This window comes from Vanellus vanellus, assembly GCF_965231255.1.
Source record: "Vanellus vanellus genome assembly, chromosome: 15".
Classification (NCBI taxonomy): Eukaryota; Metazoa; Chordata; class Aves; order Charadriiformes; family Charadriidae; genus Vanellus; species Vanellus vanellus.
In genome coordinates, this window is record NC_138920.1 from 9,775,989 (window position 1) to 9,802,362 (window position 26,374).

The following is a 26,374-nucleotide window of genomic DNA, read 5'->3' on the forward strand; positions in this document are numbered from 1 at the left end:
GGACGGGCGGGCAGCGGTTCCCACAGCCCCGCCACAGGGCGCTCGCGCCGCCGCGACCGTTAACAGACCGTTGGCGCCGCCCGCGCGCGCGCCCCCTCCTCCCGCCGCCCCTCGGGCCCCCGCGGCTGCGGGCCGCCCCGGACGTCGCGTCGCTGGGGCGGGCTGCGTAGTTCCGGCGGGGAGAAGGGAGGGGTGACATGCAGAGCGGGCAGCCGCGGCCTCGGGAGCAGCTGGAGCCGGAGCTGCTGGAACGGCGGGTGGGAGCGGCGCTGGGGGGCCAGGCCTGGCGCGGCGTCCCCACCATGGAGATCGAGAAGGAGTTCCACCGGCTCGACCAGGCCGCCAGCTGGGCCGCCATCTACCAGGTGAGGGGCAGCCGCCCGACCCGGCTCTGCCCCCATCCCCGGCGCTGAGGAGGGGGGAGCGTCCCTTCCCTCACCCCCTCTCTGCTGCCGCCTGCTTCTGCCCCCCACCCCCGCGGCGTGCTGAGGGCCCTGCGGGGGGGGAGCGCTGCCCTCCGCCTCCCCTCTCCCTGGGTGGGACCGTTCCCTTCCCCACCGCTCCGCTGCGTCCTCCTTCCCCTTTCGCCCGGCGCTGAGGAGGCAGAGGGAGGCCCCGCTCGGCCCCCCCTCACCCCCTGAGGGAGCGCCTCTTCTCCCGCCGAGCAGAGCCCCTCACCTCCTACTCCTCGGGACTCGCGTGGGCTGTGCCGGGGGGAGCCCGTTGTGCGGCGGGGCGGGGGCCTCCTGCTGCGCTCCCGGGCCCCGACGGGTCTGCCCGGGGCGGGAGCGGGGCAGCACCCCCGCGCTGCCGAGCGAGCCCGCGGCGAGGAGGTGCCTCGGCGAGATCCCTCAGCCGCCCTCAGCTTCGCGCTCCAGGCTCCGCTTGGAGCTAAGCATGGACATAAGTTCCCGGTAACCTTTTAAAATTGCCCCCTTCCTAACCTTGAGGGAGTAAATCTAAGTATCGTATTCGTCTTTTTTTTTTTTTTTTTTTTTTTTCAGAGAAACAGTGATGGGCAGCATTGCATGCATCTAGCTTTTCAGCCGCTTTAATAATAGAACTGAGCGTGAAAACAGCTTGTTAGTAATACTTGTGCAATTGTCTGTTACTATTTTTTATTATTTTGTTTACTGCATTTAGATTTTTTTGTGACATTTTAAAAAACCTGTGTGGCAAACGAGATTGCTTGTAAGAATGAATATTTGCAGACTGGATCCAGCCTCACACATACAAGCAATGGAAATTAGGGCTTTTCTCTTCAAAAAGATCTTTACGCATTTATCCAAAATGAAGTTTTAAGAGAAGATGAAGTATGTGAATGGTTGGGCAGGTGTGTTCAGTCAGATCAGGCAGAATTACTGTAAAATCCATTTGAACATTTAAGCTGGTATATTGCATATACTAGTGAGTTTTAAGTTTGTATTTGCAACATAGAAGTTGAGCTTTGCTTCACTTTCACTATGAATTTCTCTGGCAATAGATATTTAAAAGAAGGAGTGGAGTTTTAGAAAAGCAAAATAAATGAACTCCAGTTTCAGAATCACAGCAGGCAAGTTTTAAAAGTAGTAACTTGCAGAAAGAACATCTCCAGCTTTTTTGGCAATTAGAGAAGAAGCATGAAATTTTGAGTGTCCTTTTCAGAAGGTCCATTTTTTTTGTTAGAGCATTTCATTTCCTGCAGAGTTTCAGTGCTTGCTGACTGTATCAGTTGAAAGTCATGTGTATATATATATGACGTTATGTTTTTGCTAAACTGTTCCTGACGATTTGGTATGTTGCAGGCTTAGTACTCAGGAAATGATTTTGAGTAATATAGCTCTGTAATGGAGGTAGTATATTTCTACGGGTGCAATTTAATTACAGAAGTGAAATGTATAAGGAGAAAGAGGGACTGTGGCATCTTTTCAATGGGGGATCAGCATTCAGTGATATTTTTGTCCTACTTTCTTTGAATGCTGTTGACTCAGTAGGCTGCTCAGACTGTAGCACAGCACGAGGTTTGATTGAGGACTAAAATTCAACTAAAAAAAAAAGAGTAAAGTGATTCTTTCATTTGCATCCAACTATTGACAAGCATTGAGAGGTGGGTTTCTTCCTTGTTTTTTTCTTTTTTCTTAAGATTGATTTGTAAGTATGCTCATCTCTGTCATGTAACTCAGTTTCTCAACTGCATCCTGCTTTTAAATATCAGCTGTTGAAAGTGACATCTTGGCAGATTGTGTACATCTGGAAGAACAATGTACTTCACTATAATCTGTGTTTTTGATATCTGAGCTGTGACATAAACCATGCAGTTTTCCTACAAATACCAATCTTTTCCTGAAGAATGGAGTAAGTAGAATAATGTATGGTTTTGGTGCAGAAAAAAGTCTTCCCCCAAGTTAGTTTTGCCACAGGCATCTAGTGTCTAGGTGTTATGATTGTAACTGCTAAAATTGAGAAATGTTCACCAGTATTCCGAGTGAAGCATAATGCAATTTACTAACAGTTATTTCCTCTTGTTTCTTGGCTAAATCTATTATCTAGAGATACAGAACTGCATGGCATCTAGGGGAGGCATTATGAATACTACAGGGAGGTGAAGCTAATCAGAAGGATGGCTACAAGGAGACTTGTCTGGGTACCATGTGACTTTGAAGGGTTAAAATTGTCCAAGCTTCTTTTTTTTGGACAAGGGGAAGCTATGTTCAGCTATGATAATAGCTCAGTTGTGAAAGAATAAAATTTAGGTTATTTTTTTTAATTGAAAATAATCACAGGATAGAGACAAAAACATTTCTAAATGAAGACCTTGCGTAGGTATTATTGTGACAATCATGTCTTGGGTGCTGCATGTGTAGTGGAACTATTTTCTGCTATGGCTGGTCAAAACAGGGTGAACACTAATGAAGTTCTCTGTGTTTTGTTGGGTTTGGTTGTTTGGGTTTTGTTTTGTTTGTTTTTTTTTTTTAATGCCCAGTACAGTCCATTATTTTCATCTAGGTTTGCTTGCTACAAGAACTATGAGCTGTGAGATCATGTAAAGGCTGTTCAGAGACCCAGTAGGTAAAAAGGACTGGTCTGGTTCTGGCCATTGCTTGTATTGCAGAGAAACATACTTAGAAGATAACTAATAAAATGAGACGTTATCTAAGCATAAGAAGTGCCTATTCAAATTAAAGTCTTCTTCCATAAAACAAGAAGTTAAAGGAAAATGGACAGGAGGTTAAGTGTGAGCTTTGCAATGTGATACTGTGGTAAAGGTATGCAACAGAAAAGAAATGCTTAAGGGTAAGTGAATGATACGCACCCTGCATAAATATTATTAGAAGTATCAATAGGAATGAAAAACATTCACTCTGGAGATGTCACAACAAAAAAGCAATAGCCCAAAGCTAAGAAAAGCATGGTTTGGGCTTGCTGTTAGAGCACGGGGGGAAAAGATACAGATATTTGTCCAGGATATCAAAGAAACATTGAATTTTCATTTGCTCAGTCAGTGTACTATCAGATTTTCATAGTAATTTTATATTCTTTCAGAATTTTAGGAGGTATTTTAGTTTCTAACTTCTTACACATGCTGATAGAATTGGATATTATCTTAAAAACACAACCCTCATACAGGTAGAGTTGCTTCTTGTGTTTATATAAACGAGATATGTTGACTTTAGTATGTTGGCTAATGATACTAACTTTGATGTGCTTATCAGTAACAGTAAAGATAGGTCTGAATTATTTATGGATCTACCATTCAACTAGGGATCCCATACAGTGTGGGTGGAGGCAGAGCTGACCCTTGTTTTTACAGAAATAGCTGTGGGAACAGCTCATACAGAGTTTTCTATGTGGAGGTAGCAAAATTAAACTAAAATGTGCACTGTTAGAGTATAAAATAAGAAAGAACTGGGTATGATCTAGATTTTAAAATATGTTTGGATGTGAATATACTGAAAACAGAACTACTATACTGCTCTGTGTGCTCTGGAAAGCTGAAGTGTAGTTAGTTTCGTTTCAGGCCTGTAAGAGACACATAACTGTTCTCAGTTTCTTTATTAATTTTTGAGGGTACTTTAATATTAACGCAAATGTTACTTCTTTTTTTTTTCCAAACCTCTCTAAGATAAACTAAAATACTACAAATTATGAAAGTTAATAAGCTTTACCTAACTTATGGGAGGAAGATAGAAAGTTATCATGGACATTTTGGATATCTCTCTCTCAAGAAAGAAAAGGCATGGGAAATTTTTTATGTATTCACTGTCTCTAGAAAAAATATTTGTAGAATATGTAGATAGATTTTCATGTTGAAAGTAAACTGTGAAATTGTTGACCCTGTAGACATAATAGTGTGGTTGTGTTGTGTATTTAAAGTAAATGAACAGGAAGTTGTACTAGTTTTTTTGGTTTATAAGCAGCAGTGAGAGTTTGGACTTTGTGCTGCTGCAGTCTATAAGCATTTGGGTTACTTTTTGCTCTGGTGCTAAAAAACTTTAAACTTCTTTGCAGCAGATAAATTGTGGCATGAGAATGACTTATTATGAATGCATCTTTGTGCTTTATTCTGCCAGTTCTTGATACTTGAAAATGCAGGTCTCTGCATGCATGCCTTGCCACTTCTTAATTCATGCTATGTTGATTCATTTGAGGCTTAGCTTAATTGGCTCTGGTTATGGAAAGCTAGTTTAGCACTGATAGTTGCAAGGAGTTTCTTTTTTTTCCTTCAGTACAGCTGAAGATATTCCATGTTTTCCAGTCCTATACAGCCACTGAATCTTGATACAAATGTGGGAGAGGCTAACAGTGGTGAAGTTGCTAAGTCTCTGTGGCTTGTGAAGTCAATATCCTCTTCGTGAAAACCAGAGTTTACTTTTAATTGCAAGTGATAGTATATTTTGTGCTACTGAGAATGTTTCAGGACACTGCAATGCGTTGGTTAGTTATACTACTAACTGTTTTCAGATCACGACCAATTGTGTCTACTGAAGGCAAATGTGAGATTGTGCAAGTCCTATTATATGGAGCTACTGAGCCACTTAGTTTTGCGTGATTTTCAGAGTTTAAAATCGAAGTACTTGAATCCAAATCTGCTGCGATAGTATTGCTGTAAGTAGACCACTGAAAAAAGGAGCCTGTAATGGCTTAATGTTAAGGGGATGTAATTTGCTAAAAATCTACAAATCATACAATGTGCAGACAGTACTACACCTGCTTCTGAGCACCTTCAGAAGGTTTTTATGGTCTTAGTGTGTTCTTCCACAAGTTAGTTACTCCTCTTTCTTTCTCTGTCTGCTATAAGGTTACATATATAGAAGGAAACTGACAGTTAAGGAGAATGCAGTGTTGGCCTTATACCAAATGATGTTAAATTCAAATACAAATATCCCTTGTAAGTAGAGAATAAAATGCGGTAGTAGTAGACCAAATATTTTTGAAACTAAATAACTTTCTAAATATTTTGGGTAGGTTTGAATTAACAGTTCATCCTATAGTTAACTAAACATTAAAACAAAATCTTTTCTTGTAATACTTGCTTTGCAAATGGACTTTCTCCAGGGTCTGAGACTTTCTGAGCTGTGGTTTACACTGAAATATCATTGCTACTTTCTTGTAAACATGAATGCTCAGGTTTTAGGCCACTGTCACGAGCATGACATAATAATCTATTTGGATTGTGAATTTAGCCTCATTAAGTATCTGAGGATACTGACTGATTCCTTAAAATTCAGAATTCATGTATGATTCAAAGTGGACATCTTTAATTAAAAGAAAATGGAGGAGGAAAGAGTTTACAATAAAAAAAAAAATCTCTAAAAAGGTGTAAAAGCTTGAAGTCATGCTAACGCTTATACTCCAGTGAATGTGGGAATTGGGTGGGCTGTTTCCGTCACCAGATAATGCATCTGAATTTGTTTTCCCATAGCCAAATAAACTAGTTTTTTTCTTTAGTCTCCCCATATGCAAAATGAGATTTATATTCAGTAAAGTGTTAGGGTGCTTTTTTTTTTTTTTTAACACAAAATAACTTTCATGCCTTTTGTAACATGGAAGGGGAGGAACCAAAACCACTCATATAGTATCAGTATGCTTTTGCTAATGATATATTAAGTAGTTTTCTGGTAGGGTTTTGGGGTTTGTGTGTTTGGGTTTTTTAAAGTACCTGCAAATTAGGTTAGCACTGTGTGACAAAAAGCTCGGCTCCTGTAATGCTTGAGGCAATTCAACACCGTAGAATTTTCTCCCCTGACCATAGTCTTTCCTGCAATTTTGTTCTACTTTTTTAAAACAGAGGCCTGTTGTCCAGCAGTGGAAGGGATAAGCTGTCTGCATAGAGTGAAAGTTTTTCAAAATGTGAGTTGAGTAGGAGGCTTATTAACAACAAATTGATAAATACTTGAAAATTCAGTATTGTGCTGTAAACCAAACAAATTAACAAAACAAACAAAAGAAACCCCAACCCCTTAGTTGGTGTGGTTAGTTAGATTGTTCCCGAGTGTAGGATTTAATATTGAAGTTGACTTAATACTGCTTATTTCTGTAATACTGATTTGGAAAAAGGTTAGTATGAACTGAGATACAAGATACAAGACAAACAATCCTCTAATAGGTTGCCTAAGGCTTTGTATCTTCTTCAGTGCTGATCTGAAGTGCTGTCAGTGTCTGGACATTTTACAGGATTACATAAATTTAGAACTTTGTTATTTTAAAAATATTAGACTAGACAAGAACTATTAGACGAGAACGCTTGTTTTCTGCACCTCTGTAAAAGCGTGTACAGCATCACTGTCAGAGCAAAGCAACCCTAGTGAGCAAGTTTATGAAAACGTAGAAGCAAATTCTCTGCAATGTTCAGAATTAATAATGTAAACTTGATCTGATCTGTAAGCTTTGATGTTTTCAGCACTTACCATTGAGATTTATTTTCTTTTTTAGTCATTGGTCAACTTGTTTCATGTTGATTTGCACAAGAAACATTTTTTTGTTTATCTTTCTGGTGCCAGTAGACATGCCCTTGCTGGTTCAGCTGGGAGAGGCACTATGATACAGCATCAGAATGCCTTTGTGTGTTCACTTTGTAGATCATGTAGTACAAATGCCAATTCACTTTCTACCAAACCCTGTGAATTTAGATGTGCTTTTTCTCTCACCCACGCAAAACAGAGCTAAGATTCAACAGCTTGCCTGTCATACTGTACTAAGAAAAAGTGATAAAAGTGATTCTTGGAAATTCATGTGATTCTGCTAATAGTAATAGCTGATCTACTTTCAAACTGGGGTTGTGCTTTCCGCGTTTAAGAAAAAAGGTTCGTAGGACAGCAATGAAAATCTGATGTCTTTATTGGGAAGGAAAATGAGCTAGCATAATATGAAACTTTTGGAAAGGTTTTTAATTCATTTTTTTTCTTATTTCTAATTCTTTAGATTCTGTTTCTGTATGCTTTCACGTTGCACAATACTTTATCCTAGAATTCAGACTGATAAGCACATAATTTCCATAAGTTATTGTTTTTGCATTCATAAGTAGTGGAGCAAGAAGTTGGTAAAGGGCAACTACTTGTGGAAGCTACGTAAATACAGGCAGCTTACTTTAGAGATCTATGGTTTTAGCTGTGGTAGCTAGAGTCTCTGAATTTTTCAACTCAAAATATTTATCATCAACACTAATTCAGATGTGATTCCTCCTCCCAAATTGTGTGCGTGTTCTGTTTTTTGTAGGGTTTTTTGTTTTGGTTTGGTTTTTTTTCTTGGTGCCTTTTGTTTTTAACATATACTCTCTTGCTGTCCCCTGCCTGTCCTTGTTGGCATGATAAAATACACTATACTTTTAAGCAGAATTTTTTTGGTACCACTGATACTGAACACGTACCTTAGTTGCTGATTTGTTAACCTCTGGAATGAAAAAATATTTGGACAGTCCTGCTTCCTAGATCAGCATCTCTTTCATGAAAGAAAGTAGAGAGATAAAACCCTTTCCACTGAATCTGGCATTAATCTCATATTGGATTTACTTAAGTAGCATACTGATACATTAAGGCCTGTTTCAGAGGCCTGTTTCCATTGCTAGGGACTGAAACTGGATTTCTACTTTGTATATAGGACATCTAGTCTCCTTCCGTGTTAGGATCTGGGCCTTTAAGTAGTTCCATAGCTGTCTCAGCTCTTGGTTGTTGTGGATGCTTTGGGAACATGTTGTTCAAGGGGTAAAATGTCAGCTTCAGCACTGAGAGTGAAGAGATCAATGCCGAGGAAGATTTGCTTGTCTCACCAACTGTTAAGAGATTGTTGAATCGTGTGGTGCAGTCTTTTTCCTGTACTTAGAAAAAGGTTAAAACAGTTTCTGTGTAAGTAGAGATAGGAAATAAAGCAGCAACAAAGCAAGTTTTGCATTCTGCCGATATATGCAATTACAGAAAACTCCCATGCTGTACCAGTGGCGAGTGTGGAGGTCTCGCTGCAGGCAGAGAGGAAACTGTACCCTCTGGGAAAAGAGCTCACTATACTTTTTTGACTAAAATAATTGCTTGTTAAAAATGATACTAAACAGCAGTATTTTGAACTTAAAGTAGCTGTTCTATTTGTGATCTTTCAGGTGCTGTTTCTTGTATCTCAAGTTCCCAGAATCTTATGCTTCTTCTGTGAAGTGCTTAATTCATCAAGTACTTGATGCTGTGAGCTGTTCTACAAAAGACACTCTGTTTCTCGGATTCTTTATATTTATTTGGAACAAGAACAAGTGGTCTACACATAAAAAGGAATGTTCTCATAACCTCCCCTCATGCACATTTGAATGAGAATTGCTTGTTTATATCATTTCTAATCCCACAGTAACAGGTTACAGCAGCATAAATAGTGTGACCTTTTAATGTGATCACAGGAAGTAAAATGTGAAATCTATTTTAAAAGTGCATTTTTTACTGAGGAAGAGTATACTTCCTTTTTCTGATGGGAAAAGTAACCCATACTAGTTCAGAAGATCTCAATTCCATTAAACTGTGTAGGGCCTATTTTTTCCACTGTTTTCTGTACAGTCATTGCAGCTGCTTGAAGTAGGGCTAAAACTCTTCCATCCTTGTGTAGAATTGTACATCCTTGCTCTGCGTTGTGCAGGCATAAATGACTAAAGATGGGTGCTACTGGAAAAACAAAACTCTAACATAAGCAAGAAGTTTTAGTAAGAGGAACTTCTTTTGGAAAGGAGAGGGTGGGTCATTGGAGCAAGAACCGGAAAAATATTACATAGCTTATTAAACAGGCAAAATACATATACCCACATCTTAGCAATTTTCTGAATATTTCCAGAAACGGGAGAAAAATAGGGAGATTTTTAACCAGCAAAGGATGGGGGAAGAGACAGCTATGCAACCTCAGAAAATGTATTCCCTTTACAGTTTAATTAAATTGGAAAGCAACATTGTGACCTATTTCTTAAACTTCTAGCAAGGGAGAATTTTCATATTAAATCACAGTTGCTACCTAGAACTTTGCAGTGCCCAGCAGTGTCTGTAGGATGACATGAACAAGAATCTTGTTTCAACCTGTATGGTGTTTTCATTCCCAGTATTGATATCTTCTCAGAATTGGCCTGGAGGGTTTCACGACCGGAGTATATCTGCCCTTATACTGTTTCAAAACTAGTATAGTTAATATGTGGGGGACAACCTGTGTTATGAATCAACAAACCCATCCTTTTCATCCTTGCATATTGCAACATCAGCTGTGGTTGAATTGGTAGTGTACTGAAAAATGCAATATTGAGTTGGGAGGGGTGGTGGTTTGATTTGCCAGTGAGCAATATTACATAGATGGCTCATTAATAATTTCCTTTTAGATAGCAATTGCTTTCTGTTCTTTTACAATAATCAGTCTCATAACTGACACCTATTAACAGACAGCTAAACTATAAAAGAGCGTGTGGCAGTCTGGATCTGGTTGGTAGAGGCAAGCAGGGGTGGAGGTGGGTGGTGGGCATGGGTAGTTTGGGCTTGGGGGAGGCAGGGTCTAAGCAGCCTGAGATTCAAAACCCCGAGGCGGTCACCTGTCCTCTTCGAGGCAGGCTCAGGAATAAGGCCATTTTGGGGCGATACCCCCAGGTTCTGGAGCTTGTATGCTCTGTGTCCATCAGAGTCGTCTTGTTTTCAGTAGAGGTGAAAGACTGGAACAGGAGGTTGAAAATATGTAAAATCTTTCCAGCTGCTAAGTTACTGGATTTATTAGCCGACATGGGAGCATTAGTGGAGATGTCTAATCTTACCAGTCTTTTTAAAGACTTGTCAAGAAGCAGGCAGAGCAGAAAGGCTTCATGGAAACTACTAACTTACAGCTTATTTGCCATTGATTTCTTGCTTATAATTTGTGTAAAGCTTACCATTCAGAACCTCCATTAGAAATGAATCTGTTTTGCTGGGCTTTACTTGATTGCTTTATGCAGTCTGGTGTACAGGCTACTATGCTGTGACTGACAGAGAGCAGGAAATTCCTTATTTACTGTGGTGTCTGCTAAGTTCTCTACCACATGAAGTGGGGATTTAGAGTGGTAAAACTTGCTTATTGTCTTTTTAAGAGTAGCTAGATAAGTTAATATTGCTTCTGAGTTAGGAGGAAGCACTCGAACGTTTATTGTTTTCATGTAATAATGTCTACATCTTTAGGGTTTTCTGGTACTAAAGTCTTTGCTAGCAATGTGTTCTCCATATAAAACTATCTCTTTATGTGCAAAATTCTATCTTGGAACACTTAGAGAAAAATAACCCAATCTTCTAGTAAAAATGCTTTACCCTCACCACTGTTTCTGTAAGTGGAGGCACTTAGTGTGTGATTCTAGTAGTTGATAACCTTTATTTGTGGATCATTGCTCAGAAGCCTTCAGTGTGATGGTCTTTTGGAGGCAGGAGAACGGAAAAGGATGTCATAGGAGTGAAGGGTTTTTTAAAGGTGTTTGGAAGTTACTGCATTTTATACTTTTTTTTTTTTCTGTAAGTGTTCCAGATACATGCTAAGACTGGAAATGGGGGTTTGAGATAGCCACCAAATTATAAAGCATGTTTAGTCAAGACTGATAACTGGCTCGGGCTGAGAGGAAGTGGAACATGATGAGCAAGAGTCTAGAGGAGCAGTGGGGTGTGGTGCGTTAGGTACAGCGCTGTGTCCGGGCTGTAAAAGAGGAGTATAGGTCATAAGAGGAGTTGTGCATTGCCAGAGAAGATGCTGTCATTGTAAAGACAGAAATTGTGATAGTTGCTTGGCTTTGCTAAATCAATTGGTGTTCTCAGAGGGAATTATTTTAAGCTAGCAGTATTAGTAGATGCATGAAGTGGCAAAACATTTTTTTTGTCTCATCTGATCCATGCAACTTACTTTCACTCACAAATCTGTTTCATTAGCATGGGGAGGATTAAATAGTCCTTTGAAGGCCTAGCTTGTCGAGTTTTGCAGTCTTTTTCATGTACTGCAGTGCAGAGTGCTAATCTGTCCTACGTTAGGATGTCTGTGAAAGCTTATCTTGATTATGTGATGTGCCTGTTTTAACACTGACATTTGTTTTTTAAACTCTTGAGTTGCTTTCAGATGGGGAGATGACCTGCACAACTGGAGGTGAAAGCTCTCTCTCACTGCAATGACAGTTAAAACAATCTCTAGTAACACAGGACTGGGTGTGTCAGTGTCTTAAAGTATTGCTTTACAACTCGGAGAAATAATAAAATAAAGAATAAATTTTAGCATTTAAGGTATGGCTGGTTTTGAGTTAAGGGAGGAGTTGTATCTTTCCACAGGAAGTTCTCGGGCTTGTTGGCCATAGGTAGATTTTCTTACGCATTGTCTTTTCTGAAGATACACTTTTCACCTTTCCTGTGTGAGAACTAAATGCTATCACATACTAGAAACTATGCTAATGATAACTAAAACGCATTATCAATCTCCACTGTGACTAAAGACTTAATATGCATTATTATTTGTGTGTGAAGGGCAGCTAGTAAAGCAAAGTGCTAAGAAACCTACCTCAGATCTAAGCTACTTAACTTCTCTGTATGTCAGTCTCTGCTGTCAGCATTTAAGGGTTAAGTTTCTCTTTCCAAAAAAGTATTGATTTTTCTCTTTTTATTTCTTAGAACAGTTTACTACTCTGGAAATAGTTGTGTAAACATTCAGCTTGAAGTGCAATTTCTTCTGTTAAACCTTGGGGTAGAACAGAGGTGCCCAGCCGTTCTGTCTTGGAGCCATGTGAAGGCTGGACAGTCTGTTCCATCCCCATCATCAACCAACGTGCTTGTGCATTTGTCACATGGGCTATTCAGCCCCTACGTGACCTGACAGTCATATAGTCAGGTAAATAAGTGTTTGCGGGGATAGGGGAAGTGGCATCAGTATTTGACTTATCCCCCAAAATTTATTTGATCCATAGATCAAGTTTAGAAAGCTATAAGCTTTAATGTTAAGCTTGCTTAGCTTACGTTGGCTTCCTAAGCACCTATTAGACCGTCATGTGTGAAAACAGGAGTATCCTAATTCTTCTTTATCTAACATCTGTTTTCAGCAGTACTGTTTGTTCTCAGCAGGTTTTTGTGTGCATTGCAGTAGCTTGGCAACCTGTAGGTTGCACTATTCAGTGAATTCAGTATGCTTTTAATCATCACTAAAATTTTCCTTTCCAAATTTGAATATTATAAGTACAGTGAAGTAGGCATCTGTGATTATAACATCACAGCCATGTTAAACAGATCCCAACTGAAACAAGCTGTTCATGTGAATTTGTAATCCAGTGTATTTCTTCAAATATCAGTCCAAAAGTCTTTCTTGAAATTAGTTTAAGAAAGAATACTTGTAACTTTAAGCAGTTGCAGCTACTTAAAGCTCCTAAATATGTATTTGGGCAGTATAATGAAAAACATAACTACTAAAAGCATCATTATTTGCTGGTTCTGTTGTAAGAGCAAAGCTTGAATTCGGCATTTCTCTGCACACAGAGGCATGAACATGGTTTGTGCAATCCTATTAATTGTACGTTCTCTTTAAACTTGAATCTCAGTATGTTAGAAATGGTAAAAAGCTTTTGTTAATAGCGTAACAAGTATGCTTTGGCAGAATGAATCTTTAGTTCCATTGCCTGTGTTCTTACTAATGGCCAACAGAGTGAAGCATTCTATATGCCATAGATTAGAACTTGCTGGGATTTTGTATTACACTCTAATTTTTAGGGAAGAAACAGAATGCAGGAGGGAAACCCGTTTGCATTATGGAGCTGGTATGTGTTATAACATATGGTTTTGAATGAACGAGGTTTCTTGATACTAAATAAATCTAGTAGCCCTCTCACATTTTTAGCTTTAAAATTGCATCTCAAGAAAGCCAATAAAACAACGAATGGTACAAACATCTTCAAGGAAATGAAGTTTACCACTAAATAAGATGTAGTTATCTTTTTTCTTTTTTTTTCGTAGGTAATGCAGAGTTCACAACTTCCTATTTAACAATTCCTGCCACTTCCTTTCTTGTGTGTTTTAGCACTTCCTCTACATATGAGCTCATAACTTTGAGAATTTTGATGGAATTAGTAGAAAGTTGCTAATAAAGCTGTTGCCTGTCCCATAGTATTCTAAATACAAAAATAATACTGACATGGTCTATGTGCCACATTATAGTTACGATGTGACTTTATTCCCTTAACATTTACAAATATATTAGAAAGTTTTATTTAGCTTTTAGATTACTGGAGTGTCCAATGTGAATGAAATAATTTATACAGAGTGACACCTCTTAGCCATGAGAGAAAAAAAACTTGCTTTAAACTCTGACTGCAGTTGCTGAATGTTTCAAAGTAATGAACAGTTTACTTGTGTTAGAACTGAGTACTTTTTCATATTAAACATTTACTTGTATTGCTTTGCTTGTTCTTTTAAAGGTTTAACACAGATTTTTATGTTAGGGTAGTTTTTCGTAGTTGTCTCTAGAAAAGTGGATTTAAGAATATGCTTTCACCAATAGAAATATATTTTAAGAAATTATTATCTTACCTTTCCTGTTTATAAAAATACTAATAAAATAACTGGCATAATACATATAAACCAAAAATGTGATGGCTTAAATATGAATTATTTTGTGAATGCCAATTTTAAATGCACTGTGATAATGCATGTTGCTCCTCATCTTTCATTATTCATCACTGCTGTACCTGTTTCTGCAGAATAAGAATCTGGTACATGTAGAGCCACCTATGTTTTAGTTTTGAAATCTGACCATTAGTTCATATTCAAGCATGTTCAACGTTGGCTTGCCACTACTTCTGCCATGTAAATTCAATGATATTTTGACAGTGGGACAGTCGGCATTTTGAAAGTCTCACCTGTGTAATGTAATGTATTCAGAAGATGATTATGTAGCAGAAACTTGGGCTGTGTGCCCAAGATATTTTTTTTAGACAAACTGTACATTTAATACTATATTTTGATTTCTAATGCATTTCTTCGGTCATGTGAACAAAAATGGCTTCAAAATACCAACCTCCGGGTCACTATTTCTAAAACACAGAGGGCTCACAAAAAACCTTCATGGCAGTTCTGGTGTGTTGTGTTTGAGAAGTGTGTTCAAGTCAATCTGTTTCATGCTTTTGCTGCTGAATAGATACAGGAGCTACGTGAACACTTGTGCATTGATTACCAAAACTAGAGTTCAGAGCTCTTTAAGCAAGGAGTACATGTTCATAAGCAAGCAGCTATGAACTGGACCTTTTCTTTTCCTTTCAAGACAGGCTCTTCTGAATGCTGCAGATAGAGAGGAGATTGCCTTTACCTTATCAAATAAGAATATATGCCTTTATAAATGAAACATTACAGAAAAAATAGTGGTAAGTCTCTAAAGTCTGAATAATCTGTTGCTGTTCATTTGATATGGTAACAGTATTGTGCTGTGAAGGCTAATTTAGTAGGTTTCTGAGAGGGAAGTAACCTTTAGAACTCTCATAATATGCAAACTAATTAGAGGTTACACTGAACACAGCTGTTTCTGCCAAGCTGACTAAGCTAGGAATTCAAATTACTATTTTTAGCCAGCTTATAATGTCTCTAGTTCTCAATAGTACCCATGTTATGACTTTTAAAAATTATATTAATGTGTATTTATCACACTGACAAACTCGGTACAATAAACATTTTTAGTGCAACCAGTCTGTTACTTTTTAAGTCAAACAATGTGAATATACAGACATAACAGAACGCTTCAGGTGGCATCTGGGCTGTCTTACACTAAAATTGCATCTGACTTGTATGAATTCAAATTGAAAGCTTCCTCAGAGGACGAGGCATGAGCCCTGGAATGAAGTAATTGTTTTCTGTAAGCTGTTTACATATAGTCTGTCTAGTGTACATATTCCCCCTTTTCTTGCCATCCGTTATATAAGAATTTCTTGCATGCTGTTGGTTGCATTCAAAATGCATTTCTGTCGATCCTTGAGATAGGATCATTGTACAGATCCTGTAAAAATGACTGTAAATTCTGTCCTGAAATGTAAAAATCGTTGCAGGTAACAGTACTTTTCCAGTCTATGAAATAACTGCATTACTAAAAATTTGGAAAACAATGCTGGTGGGGGTTATTGACTGTGTAAAGTGTTTACAGTTCTATGAGATATTGTCGAGATCAACTTCAAAATTACATTCTGAACTAGATTCTTTTTTCTAATAAGCTTTATTTGGTACTTTCTGCAAAGATTACTGGATGAGCAAAAGCATTCCTCAAAATCTGTGTGTACTGAAAAGAAACACTTCATGCATAAATTTGTTGCTTTTTAAAAAAAAAAATCTGTCTAATTTTAACATAACATATGGCAAGCTGGTGTCTAAAACTGCTTTAACTGACTACTTTCTAAAGGCATATATAACTAGTTTAATTTGAGATAAGAACTAAGTCTTAGAAAAACTATTTTAGTTCTCATTTGCTTCTGTTAACACCAATAGCTTGCTTTATCCTGTAAATTACAGTGGATAAGATCTGAGTTTAGGGTCAGTGTTGGGTGATGCTTGCAAATTAAGCCTGTATTCATAAAATCCTGTTTTCGTTTCTGTTTTTTATGATGGTAAGGGACTTTCAGACCAACTCAAATCAGGAAAATAAGAAGTAGGCAAACTCCAGAGGCTCCGATTCCTAAGTAATAATCCTGTTGTTTCTGGTTTTGTGTCATCATGGAAAATAGTCCATTGAAAATTAATCTACAAGTGCTTTTGTATTTAGAAATACTTTCTCACCATCTCACCAGAAACGTAAAGGAAATGCATGATTTCCAGGCCTGGCTCCCATGGCTTTGAATGATGTCCACTTCCAGTGACAATTCTTTCTATAGCACTAATGATGGGGAAGGGGAGCTAATCTAAAACTTTCTTCCCTTGCCTCTAAGGACCAGGGAAGACAAAGCATTCCTACAAGAGCCTAAAAAAATTTCTCGGAGAAGTAGCCTCCCTTCTGAAAGGAGAAATATAGAGTTGTTCCAACACAGCTGTCAACCCAAGAGCATTACAGCGAAGTGGTTGGATTCCTAAAATGGTAGTGAGAAACATTGACTCCTAAGTTAGAAACCTAATGAGTTTGAGCATTGCGGATGAAAACTGCTTGGAGAACTCAAGCAGCATCCATCATAGCAACCAAGAGGTGTCTCCTGACTGTCTTCAGTCGGTGACTTTCTTAACTGGTGCATTTACACTACTCTTGAGGGAGGACACAATTGGCTATTTGGAAGAGATAGGGTAGATCAAAATCACTAGTCTAGCAGAAAGGCCTGTCTCTTTCCCATTGAAATCCTTCAATGTTTCAGCAGCCCAACTTGACATAAATGTTTATTTTGGAATGTAATGCCAGCAACACCAACAAACCTGACATTAGGGCATCCAAAGGACAATAGCAGTGATGTGAAAAAAATGTATGATATTTTCCTTTGTAAGACTTAGAAGGATATTTTTGTAGCTTTAAGTCTCCAGTGAACTTGCAAGGAATTATGCGTGTGCGTGTTCTTACATACAGCCTAGCTTTTCCCTTTGCATGCAAATTTTCATGCCGTGTTAACAGCATAACAAAAATGAACTGGTGATAAATCTCAGAGTGTATGAAGTCTCCTGCTTTCCCTTTTACTCATTGCATTGACTGTGGTTTCTAGAAGGTATTGTAAGGTCAAGAGGTATTGCTGAATCAAGAACTCGGGAGCTCTTTAAAAGCTCAAATTTTCTATTTTCAGGCACACCTAGTGCTGACATTGCTCTGACATTGGTGAATTTTTTGCTTTTGATCAAATTGTCTCTATGTAGCCATCTCTCTTTCCACCTAGTTTTTAATATTCATTTTGAGCACCCACCAAAACGTCTGAGGTCATCTGTTTCCTGTTTTCAAGTGATATTTGTAAATAGTCTTTGGTCTTCAATACTAGTGACTGGATGACCACCACTTTAATGTAGATATCACACAATGAGAGAGACAGATGTATGTTTGTTTTTTTTTTTTCTATCATCCATCAACAACAGAAAATAGTGCTGTAAAACAAACTGAAAACTGTAAAAAGCATGTTCCCATTTTCTGAATCCAGGCTTAAAAATCCTTGTGATCTTATTCAGGGAATCAGATGCCTTACAGGGAATTGTTCTGGTGCTAAATATATTACTGTACAATAAACTCTGAAAAACAGAAACTCTGTATTTCTTCTCTTAACCGCTAGGAGACTGTTTAAGAAAAGAACTCTTCTTTCTCTGACTTGGTTAGGATTGCCTTGAGGATTAGAACTATAAAATGCCCCAAGGCTTGGCAAATAATTATTATTTTTTTTTTATCCCTACTGGATAGGCAAAATGATGGATTTAGGAGAGATGATGACTTTGTAGTAGATGGCGATTTTACCCACATCGCAAGTTCTGCTGAGGTCTTGTGTGTTTTGGAGATACTTTACCTGTCCCTTCATGGCCTTACTGCTGACTAAAATCCCTCATACTTCATGGATGCTACCTAATTAGTTTCAATTAGGGAGAAAAGGGAAAGCTAATTAGTTGGTGAGGTTGTGTTCCCAGCTTATTTGTGGTTGGTGTTTTGGAACTGCTGTATGAACACCTTGGCATTTTTCTTGAGATCCTTCCCCAGCACAGGCCTCCGGGGCAGTAGTGGGCTCATACTCGGTGCTGTCAACTCTGTGCTCTGGCTTCACGGCAAAATTTCCTTTCCCTGGGGGAGGGAACATGGTACATGTATCATACCAGTTGAAATGTCTGAAGAATCACCCTTCGTTTGGAAGGGTGATTTGTATTATGCTTTCATGGATAATTTCATAAATACATGAGGAAAGTGACCGTGTTGTGGAAGCATACTGTATGGCCGTGTTGTGGAAGCATACTGTGTGGTGGAACCTCATCTTTTGAACTTAGAGCAGTGGCTTGCTAAAGTCTGTTCTAGTGCTGACTGTTTTTCTCTGGTAATTTCTAGTTGTGGTGTGTGCTAGGCAATTAGATCTCTATCTCATATATGATATCTTAATTTGAAAATGACCTTGACAAAATTAGGATCACTTGGGAATTGTAGCCTGCCCTTTTCTCTCTGACAGTTCTGTTATTTTAAGAAGTTCTGCATGTTATTGATGAGCATATATCACTGCAGATAGGAAATACTGGACTTGACTAGTCTTCTGTTAATGTGACTAATATTCTTATGATACCAGTTAGTAATCTAGATGTGTTTAACTCATGTCATCTACAAAAGAATTAAAAATAATGCTGTGGTAGTTCTGCAATGGTGTATGTTTAAGACAAATCCACAAATGTTGGCATTTATTTAAAAAGAAAAAAATCTAACATTTGTAACCTTATTTTGTTTCTTTAAAATGTTTGTCCTGAGCAAAGTGACTGTGGTGGTTGTCTAATAAGCAGCTAAAGTGCTGTGCTGTTTGTTTGGCTTTTAGTCAACATACTTTCCAGGAAAAGGTGAAAGGACACAAATAACCACAGACCAGTTTCATTTGTAATTCAGTGAATGTGAAGTATATGTTTTAATCTAAAATGAAGTCTCTTTTTAAAAAAACCTAATCAAGGATTAGTAGAAAGACTCAAACTTCAGCTCCTCAAATATGCAAGGCTGCTTGCTTTCAGACTTGGAAAGTGTGATATTACTCATCAAGACCACAGAACTTTTTCTGTGTTTGGATGCTCTTGGTCCTTTGGTAATTGTAGTAGTTCTGTTACATTTCATTAGATGAGCATGTTAATAGTCTTCACTACTGATTTAGAGGGCCCTAAACAGTGACAGTAGATACAACACTAAACAGCTGCCTGGAGCCTCTCTTTAGGCAGAAGATTATATTGTCCTTCTATATTGGTACAATACCTAGTACCTTAGGAGCCTCTCAAATTCATTGTTAACAGTAGTAAAAAAAAATGCCAGATATTCTGAAAATTTACATTCTTTTTAGTGGGCAGCATGCCCATGGGGTCAAAGTGGGAGATAAGGAAAAAGAATCAGTAAAGATCTGTTCAACTTTTACCTGATAAGACCTTGAATCTATTGCCTAATGAGGGCTCTCAGGTGGTGGTAGTGATGGAAGTGGGCCTGATTGCAGGATGTCAGTTGGATCCAAAATATTTCATTGTTGTCATTCAGGTTCCAGGCAAAGTTTAAATTCTGAAAGAATAACTCAGTTAAAGGATCTCTTCATTGCTAGCGTCTAGTTTTATTAGGAAAGACATGATTTAAAAACACTCAGCCAACCCCAACAAATAAACAAACCTGCAACCTGTAAACCCATAGGTGACTTTTTGTATTTATCAAAATTAAGGAGACAGTTTGTCAGAGTGGACACCTGGAGCAGGCGGGGAAAGACAGCTTCAGACAAGGTCTGGTAATGATTTTCATTGCTCTACTACTGTTTTCATACCACTGACAGGAATTAGGAGCATAATTATTAGCAAGTTTTTGGTTTTGCACCGGAACACATGCTCTGATGCCCTGTACCTGTACAGATCAAATCACACATGTCTTCTGTGTGAAGGGAGAGGATAGTAAGTTATGAAATGGAACTGTGTGCCTGGGTTAATTTACAGGAACTTTCTTCTGCTTCAAGATTTTAAATGTGCTTGTTTCAGTGTACTGAAATCAATTTACAGGAAGTCAGGCTCGACTGATTCACTTTCTGCCTATTGATTTCTGCCCAAAGTGAAACTTCTGATATTAACAAAGCGTGAGTGATTTTTAGGGTTTTTTATAGACATCACTTGAAATGACTGAAAATAATAAAGCCTTTTTTCTTACTCGTGAAGGTTATGTTTTTTTAAAGGTGAGATTTAAAACCAAATAAGAATGATTCTGGGTAATTCCTGTAGTGGTGATGAAGTTTACAATTGGTTTGTGCTTATATAGAAAAAGAATTCTCACTGCTTTCCTGCCTTTACTTCAGTACCTTTTCTTGATCTTCTGAAGGTACATTAGCCCCTGCGTGGTAGAATAACCTGTTTTCAGGGCTCCAAGAACAGGCTATCCAATCATGACAGGTAAAGAACTGCCAACTGATGATAGGTCCTGAAACAGAGTGAAAATCTTAAAGGATAATACTTCTTCAGTTTATTCCTTCTGTCCCTTTGGTTCTTTTCTGTTAAGTTTTGGGGATGAACAAGACACATTTTTTTTCTCCCTGCTCCTTCTCTTTTTAATGGAAAATTAATTTTCTAATACTTTTCTTCTTAGTTTTAACTCTGCAGCATGTAAAACAGCATGTAAAACTTCATGAAATTTAGGAATTAGAGTGGAATTGTTGTCTTACAATGAAAAGGGGTTATGATTATATAAATATGTTGGTAGTGTCTATAGATTACTTCCAAATTTTGTTTTAGAGAACATCTAAAACACTACGTAGATCAATAATGTAAGGATGTGTTAGAGCTCTATTGCATTGAAGTACGATAACTTTATATGGAGAATGAAGTATTCCTTTACTTGATTACCGTAAAACTCTGCCTCATTATTTTGTCAATGAGTACATCAGAATTGCCTGACTCCTCCAGATTTAACCAAATAAAAAAATTTTCTGAGTGCTTTTATTATTAAACAGATTTAACTTAACTGGTGGTGTTTTTCATGCACCTCGTACTGTATTTACTGTGATTCGTATGAAGCTCTCCTTAAATCATTTTTGTCACTATTCTTCTGTAACTACTTCCAAGCTGCTTTTAACATTCTCCAAACAGTCCAGCCCAGGTTCTAAATAAATGATCGTGGATTGATAATGATTTTGTAGGTACTTCTAGTTGCTCACTCATCTTAAAAACTTAATCAGAAGTAGATTTATCCTTTTCATGTGTACAGTATGTGTGTGCTCTGTAAGGATTTCCATCTGTACAATTACCTGCTTAAATTCAGAGTAAATTCTAGGGTTCGTTTTACTGATTGTAACGAAAGATGAAGTGGCTTTTCATAGCTTGATCAAATGCCTGTTACATAGAAAATACTTTATACTTCTGTCAAAGAGGTTTTGGATAAAACTGTTACAGATTAAACCATGTCAACATGGCATTGCCTTCTACTATCTTTTAGTAAATAGGACTCTGGTTACTGAGAGATATAATGTCAATGGCTGCTTTTAGACAGCTATTAGGAAAGTTTTAATCTCAGTTTTATTGTGGATTTTTACAAAAGAAATTATTTCCATAGGCCAGATATTAAACTTTTTAAAAAGTTGGAAATTCATACATGAGTGCCAGCTGTTACTAGTGGTATTAACTATGCAAACCAGACTAATTAGCTTTTGTCTGAAGTCTTCTGCCCTTGTTCTAGCACAATCCTTGAATTTGTTTAAACAAAAGATTATCTCAAACCTTTTAGAAGGCTGGATTTTTTTCTGTGCAGAACACTGAGCTTTATAAATGAGTCAGGCTTTCTGGATTTATACATAGAACTTACACTGAACCCCAGTATTCAATGTATGTTAATTGGTGTATTAACACCAACGTTCAAATTGGTATATTAACCTGAGCTGCTTTTTGAGACCCATGTAAATGAATTTAAATACTTGAAAGTCTAGCAATATTTGCATAATTTGGGGGGAATTGAGGGGGAGAGAAATTTGTAGCTGCTTGATGGTTTGGGTTTTTGTTTTTTTAAAATCAAATCCAACTTCTTAAAAAAGCAGTAAAAATTTAAAATATTAGTGACTAATGATCATGAAAGTGAACAGTGTACCTATACAAATGATTGAAACAGCAAGGAGTGATGTTGATGCAGCTTGAAACTCACTGTATTACGTTGTAAATCTTGCTGAAAAGGGGGCACTCAAAAGAGAGTCTTACATTTGTCTTATTTAATTGGATGAGCTCATTTATCTTAAGATTAAATGGTGATAATGGATTATGCAGGAATTTGGGGCAATAGTACAGTCTTGCTTTCTTAACGTTAAGCGAGTTTATTAATGCTGTGTGTAGTATCTCTGAAAGATGGTAGAGGATTCTGAATGAGTATAAATAAAAAGTTGTTCCATGGTTCCTATTGCATGAAGTCAGAGATACCCTTGAGAAGCTGTAAACTGTCTGCAGTGGTTCCAAGGGCTTCTCTTGTCCTTTGGCTTCCAATTTGCAATTTTTCATTTGCAGATTGTCTAAACTCTAGAAAATATCTTCATTGTGCAGCACAGTGATCTGGTTTTGCTGTGCAAAGGTGTGAGAAGAAGCTTTTCTCATCCCTCCCTTACCTTCTAGTACTTACGTTTTTCTTTTAATGTCTTTTTTTTTTTTTTCCTCCCCTCCCCACTCTCCCTGAAGCCTGCAAAGTCTACACACATGGTCTTTATCTCATTGTTGGTTGGGGTTTTTTTATGTGGTCGTAGCTCTGTAAAAGCTATAATGCTGTTAGGTGGCTTGTGAGATGTCAGAATGAAAATATTAGGTAACTAGGAAGGGAGGACTCTGTTTATAACCACAGTTGTCAGTTTATGAAGCTTGGAATCCCCTACAGGCCAGGAATTACACATTTTTAAACTCATACAAAACCCATACTGCAAACAAATTAAGGTCTGGATTTGCTACACAGACTAAATTCCTTTAGGACTTATGTGGATATCTGGGCTGTCAGATGTACCAGTCTATTTGAGATGAAGTTAAACCAAAACTCTCTATCTGGAGACCTCTAAAGTTTGGGCAAATCAAGATCTGGATGTCATCTCTGTGATTATTTTTCTTACAGGAGAAGAGTAACTGAGTTAGAACCTCTTGACACTTTAATGAGACTGTGGTTTATTTCCTGGCACTGACTTTGTTTGATGAAACAGATAGCAAAGCTTTTCTTTTGCACAACAGCTGTCAAGAAAAAGCCATTTCATCTTCTCAAAAGTCTCTGTCCTTCCAGTAATGTCTAAGATGTACTTCTGGAGCAGATTGACTATCTGGGAGGAAAAATAGAGATGGACGTGAAGAAGAAGGGAACTTCAGTTGTTTTCTTATACTGACCCTCCATTCAGTTGTTTCCTGTTTTGGCAGTGAGTACATGGCTACAAAACAGCAGAAGTAATGTTCCTGCCAGCTACTCTGAACTTCTTCTGTTATGGGTCATAAATTTCAAGGACAAACTGTATTTTGAACTTACTGAAATTTGAGAAGTCTCATGTAATTCTTTAACCTAATACTAGAGTTAAAATCTTTGATCACCCTGGCTTTGCTGCAACTCTCAAAAAAAAAAAAAAAAAAAAAAAAAAAAATTGAAACTCAGGTTTTACTCAGATAATGATGCTGAAGCAATATAAGAGTCTGAATAGCTGAGTTCTGCAGAATTGAAATGATTTATTCTGACAACATGTGAAATAAATATAATACTGTTAAAATTTGGAAATGACACAGGTTATGACTTTCTCCCTTCTGGAATTACATACCCAAGTTGTAAGAACCATTCAGGTGCAATTGTTTAATTGAGTTTTTACAGTGTTCAGTTATCTGCCATGATGAACTGCAGGATTTACTTTAATAATTCTGGAATTTCTAGTTAGGCATGTTGAAACTAGTCAGTGGTGAGAAATAATCTATAATATTTGCTAGCTGCAATAGACGTGGGCCCAGAAAAAATTAGTACACTTTTGCAAGTGCTGATATGATTTAATAATACAATCATGCCCAGCTTACATTCTCCTGGGGGGTTATTTCCGTGCCTGCAACCAGCTGACTAGTGTCAGAAACACTGCTTACACTGCATTGCTACAACCTGTTCCAGATTGCCCACATAGTGCTGAATTAGCAAGGGGCTTTCTAGGAAAACCATGTTGCAAGTGTGTGGGGGGTTTTGGGGTTTGTGTTTTTTTTTTTTTTTTTTTTGAACTCGCGTAATAGTGTTGTTGAACTTTAAACAAGCCTGTCCCTTTCTCTCTCAATATGCTACTTGACCTCAGGAAGAAGCTCAACATACCAGCCTACTGGCTTTTTTTGAGGGACGTTAATAAGCAAATCAATATTACCATGTTTTACTTGAAAGCGAAACTGAGAGACTAGATAAAATGTTTTATAAAGGGTATTAAAATCTACATTTATTTCATTTATCTGGCTAAAATTCGGGCTTGTTGTTAAGTTTAATGTTATGTGATGCAATTGAGCAGATCTCTGGCTGACTTTCTTGTTACCTACGAGTTACATCCTCATTTCTTGTCCCTGTCCAAATATCCTGATGTAGAGTTTAATACAGGGTAAGAAATCTTGTCTTCCTTGTCAGAGTGGGTTGAATGAACAGTTGATCTATGCATGCTTTAGATCTTAGCAAGGTTCTTTTGTTGAGGCTTCAGTTCACCGCTTCTCAATGCAGTTTGCTCCCTTACAAACTGAATCTGAAGACCTCTTCCCATTTTTGTAAAGTAGCTGTTTATTATGGATCCCTGTTTTTCTTGTGGTCTTCTGCACATGTCTCTACCACCTCATGTATTTGTAGGGGTATTTCCATTCTGAAATCAGCCTGTAATGATATCTCAGAAAACAGCAGCTTTCACTTTACTTTGCTGTAACTTTTTTTTTAACTCTTCCACCTTTTACAGCAGTGTCATCATTTTCTCAGTGCTAGCTTTAAGACGAAACCTTTTTTTTTTTAAAAACTCTTTAGCTAAAATTACTTTTTAATTTAAGTCTTTATATAGTTGTTGTGAATTGCTTTCCTTAGTGTGACTGCCTCAGCAGATAGATTACTGTGCACTGCTGTAGCCCATGATAAGATCTTGGCAATTGCCGCTTCCCATAGGAACAGAATTGTTAAAATGACAGTATATAATGATCTCTTAGTCTGAGCTACTCTGGAGTTTATGGTGTAATAAAATAGCGTGAACAAATTGAGACCTGCTGCAAAGTTCTCCGGGAGCTTTTCTGTTGAGTCTGAAGGCCTGATGTCATGAACACCTCTTCATGTGATCTTACCTAATACTTGCTTGAAGATTTTGGGGGTATATCTTCTCTTTCTTAATCTCCTTTAGGTGTCTGAACAAGATGGGGGAAAGTATAGTCAAATGTGCTGTTGTGCTAAGAGTTTAGGTATGGCAACAATAGTGTAGTGCAGAGGACAAGTAGGAAAGGTTGCATAAAATACTTACTGAGCAATTTTGGGAAATTTAACGAATTGGGACTCCAGAGTAGTTACAGGTCAGGAGACTGAAATGAGGGTAATTTTTTGAAGGCTGAGAAGAATGGAAAGAAAGGGCTGTGGGCTGCAGAGTGAGTCACTACTGTGAGGTTTCTGGCAGGTGGGAGGGAGTAAGGGTTGGGCATTCTGCTGTGGAAGGCTTTGGGACAAGACGTTGAGCACCACCACGAGCACCTCTTGCTGATGAACACCTGTAAGACTGGAAAGCAAGGCTGTGTTCGTGGGACTGATCCCTTTTTTCTGAATAACACAGCCATCTGCCCTTGCATTCTGTGTCCTTTCTTTGTGGCAGAAAATGTGATACTGTCAGGCCAAGCGGAACCCATTCGTGCAACTGAAGAGCAACCTTCTCCCGTAAAGCGCTAGAGAACTTCTTATTCCAGTCACTACTGCAAATTAACAGCGACGGGATCTTTCCATTTGAAGAACAGTGCCTCGGCAGACTTCCTCTTTCCACCCCTGAAGTTTTTGTGGGTATTTGCACAGGGTACGGGACTTAAAACGAGGAGATGAGTGGCGTGGAATGACTCATGCTCAAAACCAGAAGCATTTGACTTTGGAAAACTGACTTTAGTTCTAGCCCTTCCTCTTTAAAGTTTTATATTGCACGACCTTTTAAATGAAATGTCGAGCTTCCTTTTTAAATGACAGGATCTCTGCAGTGTGACTGTGAGTGTGATTCAAGAAGGTGTTTCGTAACAATGTGTCCATTCACTAACTTGAGTTCTTGTGACATCACTGGCTTCAAGTTCCTCATAGCATAATAATTACTTGCTTTGAATAAGTCTTTTCTCCA

At 38.1% G+C, this 26,374-nt stretch overlaps 1 protein-coding gene across 1 annotated transcript in view; it reads left to right on the forward strand.

Annotated features, from left to right (window-relative positions):
- The first annotated feature begins 287 nt into the window (after nucleotides 1-287).
- Nucleotides 288-26,374, forward strand: part of PTPN1 (protein tyrosine phosphatase non-receptor type 1) — a 43,555-nt gene continuing 17,468 nt past the window's right edge. Inside the window, exon 1 of the mRNA XM_082491127.1 lies at nucleotides 288-365. Coding sequence (XP_082347253.1) covers nucleotides 303-365 — 63 coding nt within the window. The 5' untranslated portion in view covers nucleotides 288-302. The remainder of the gene's footprint in view (nucleotides 366-26,374) is intronic.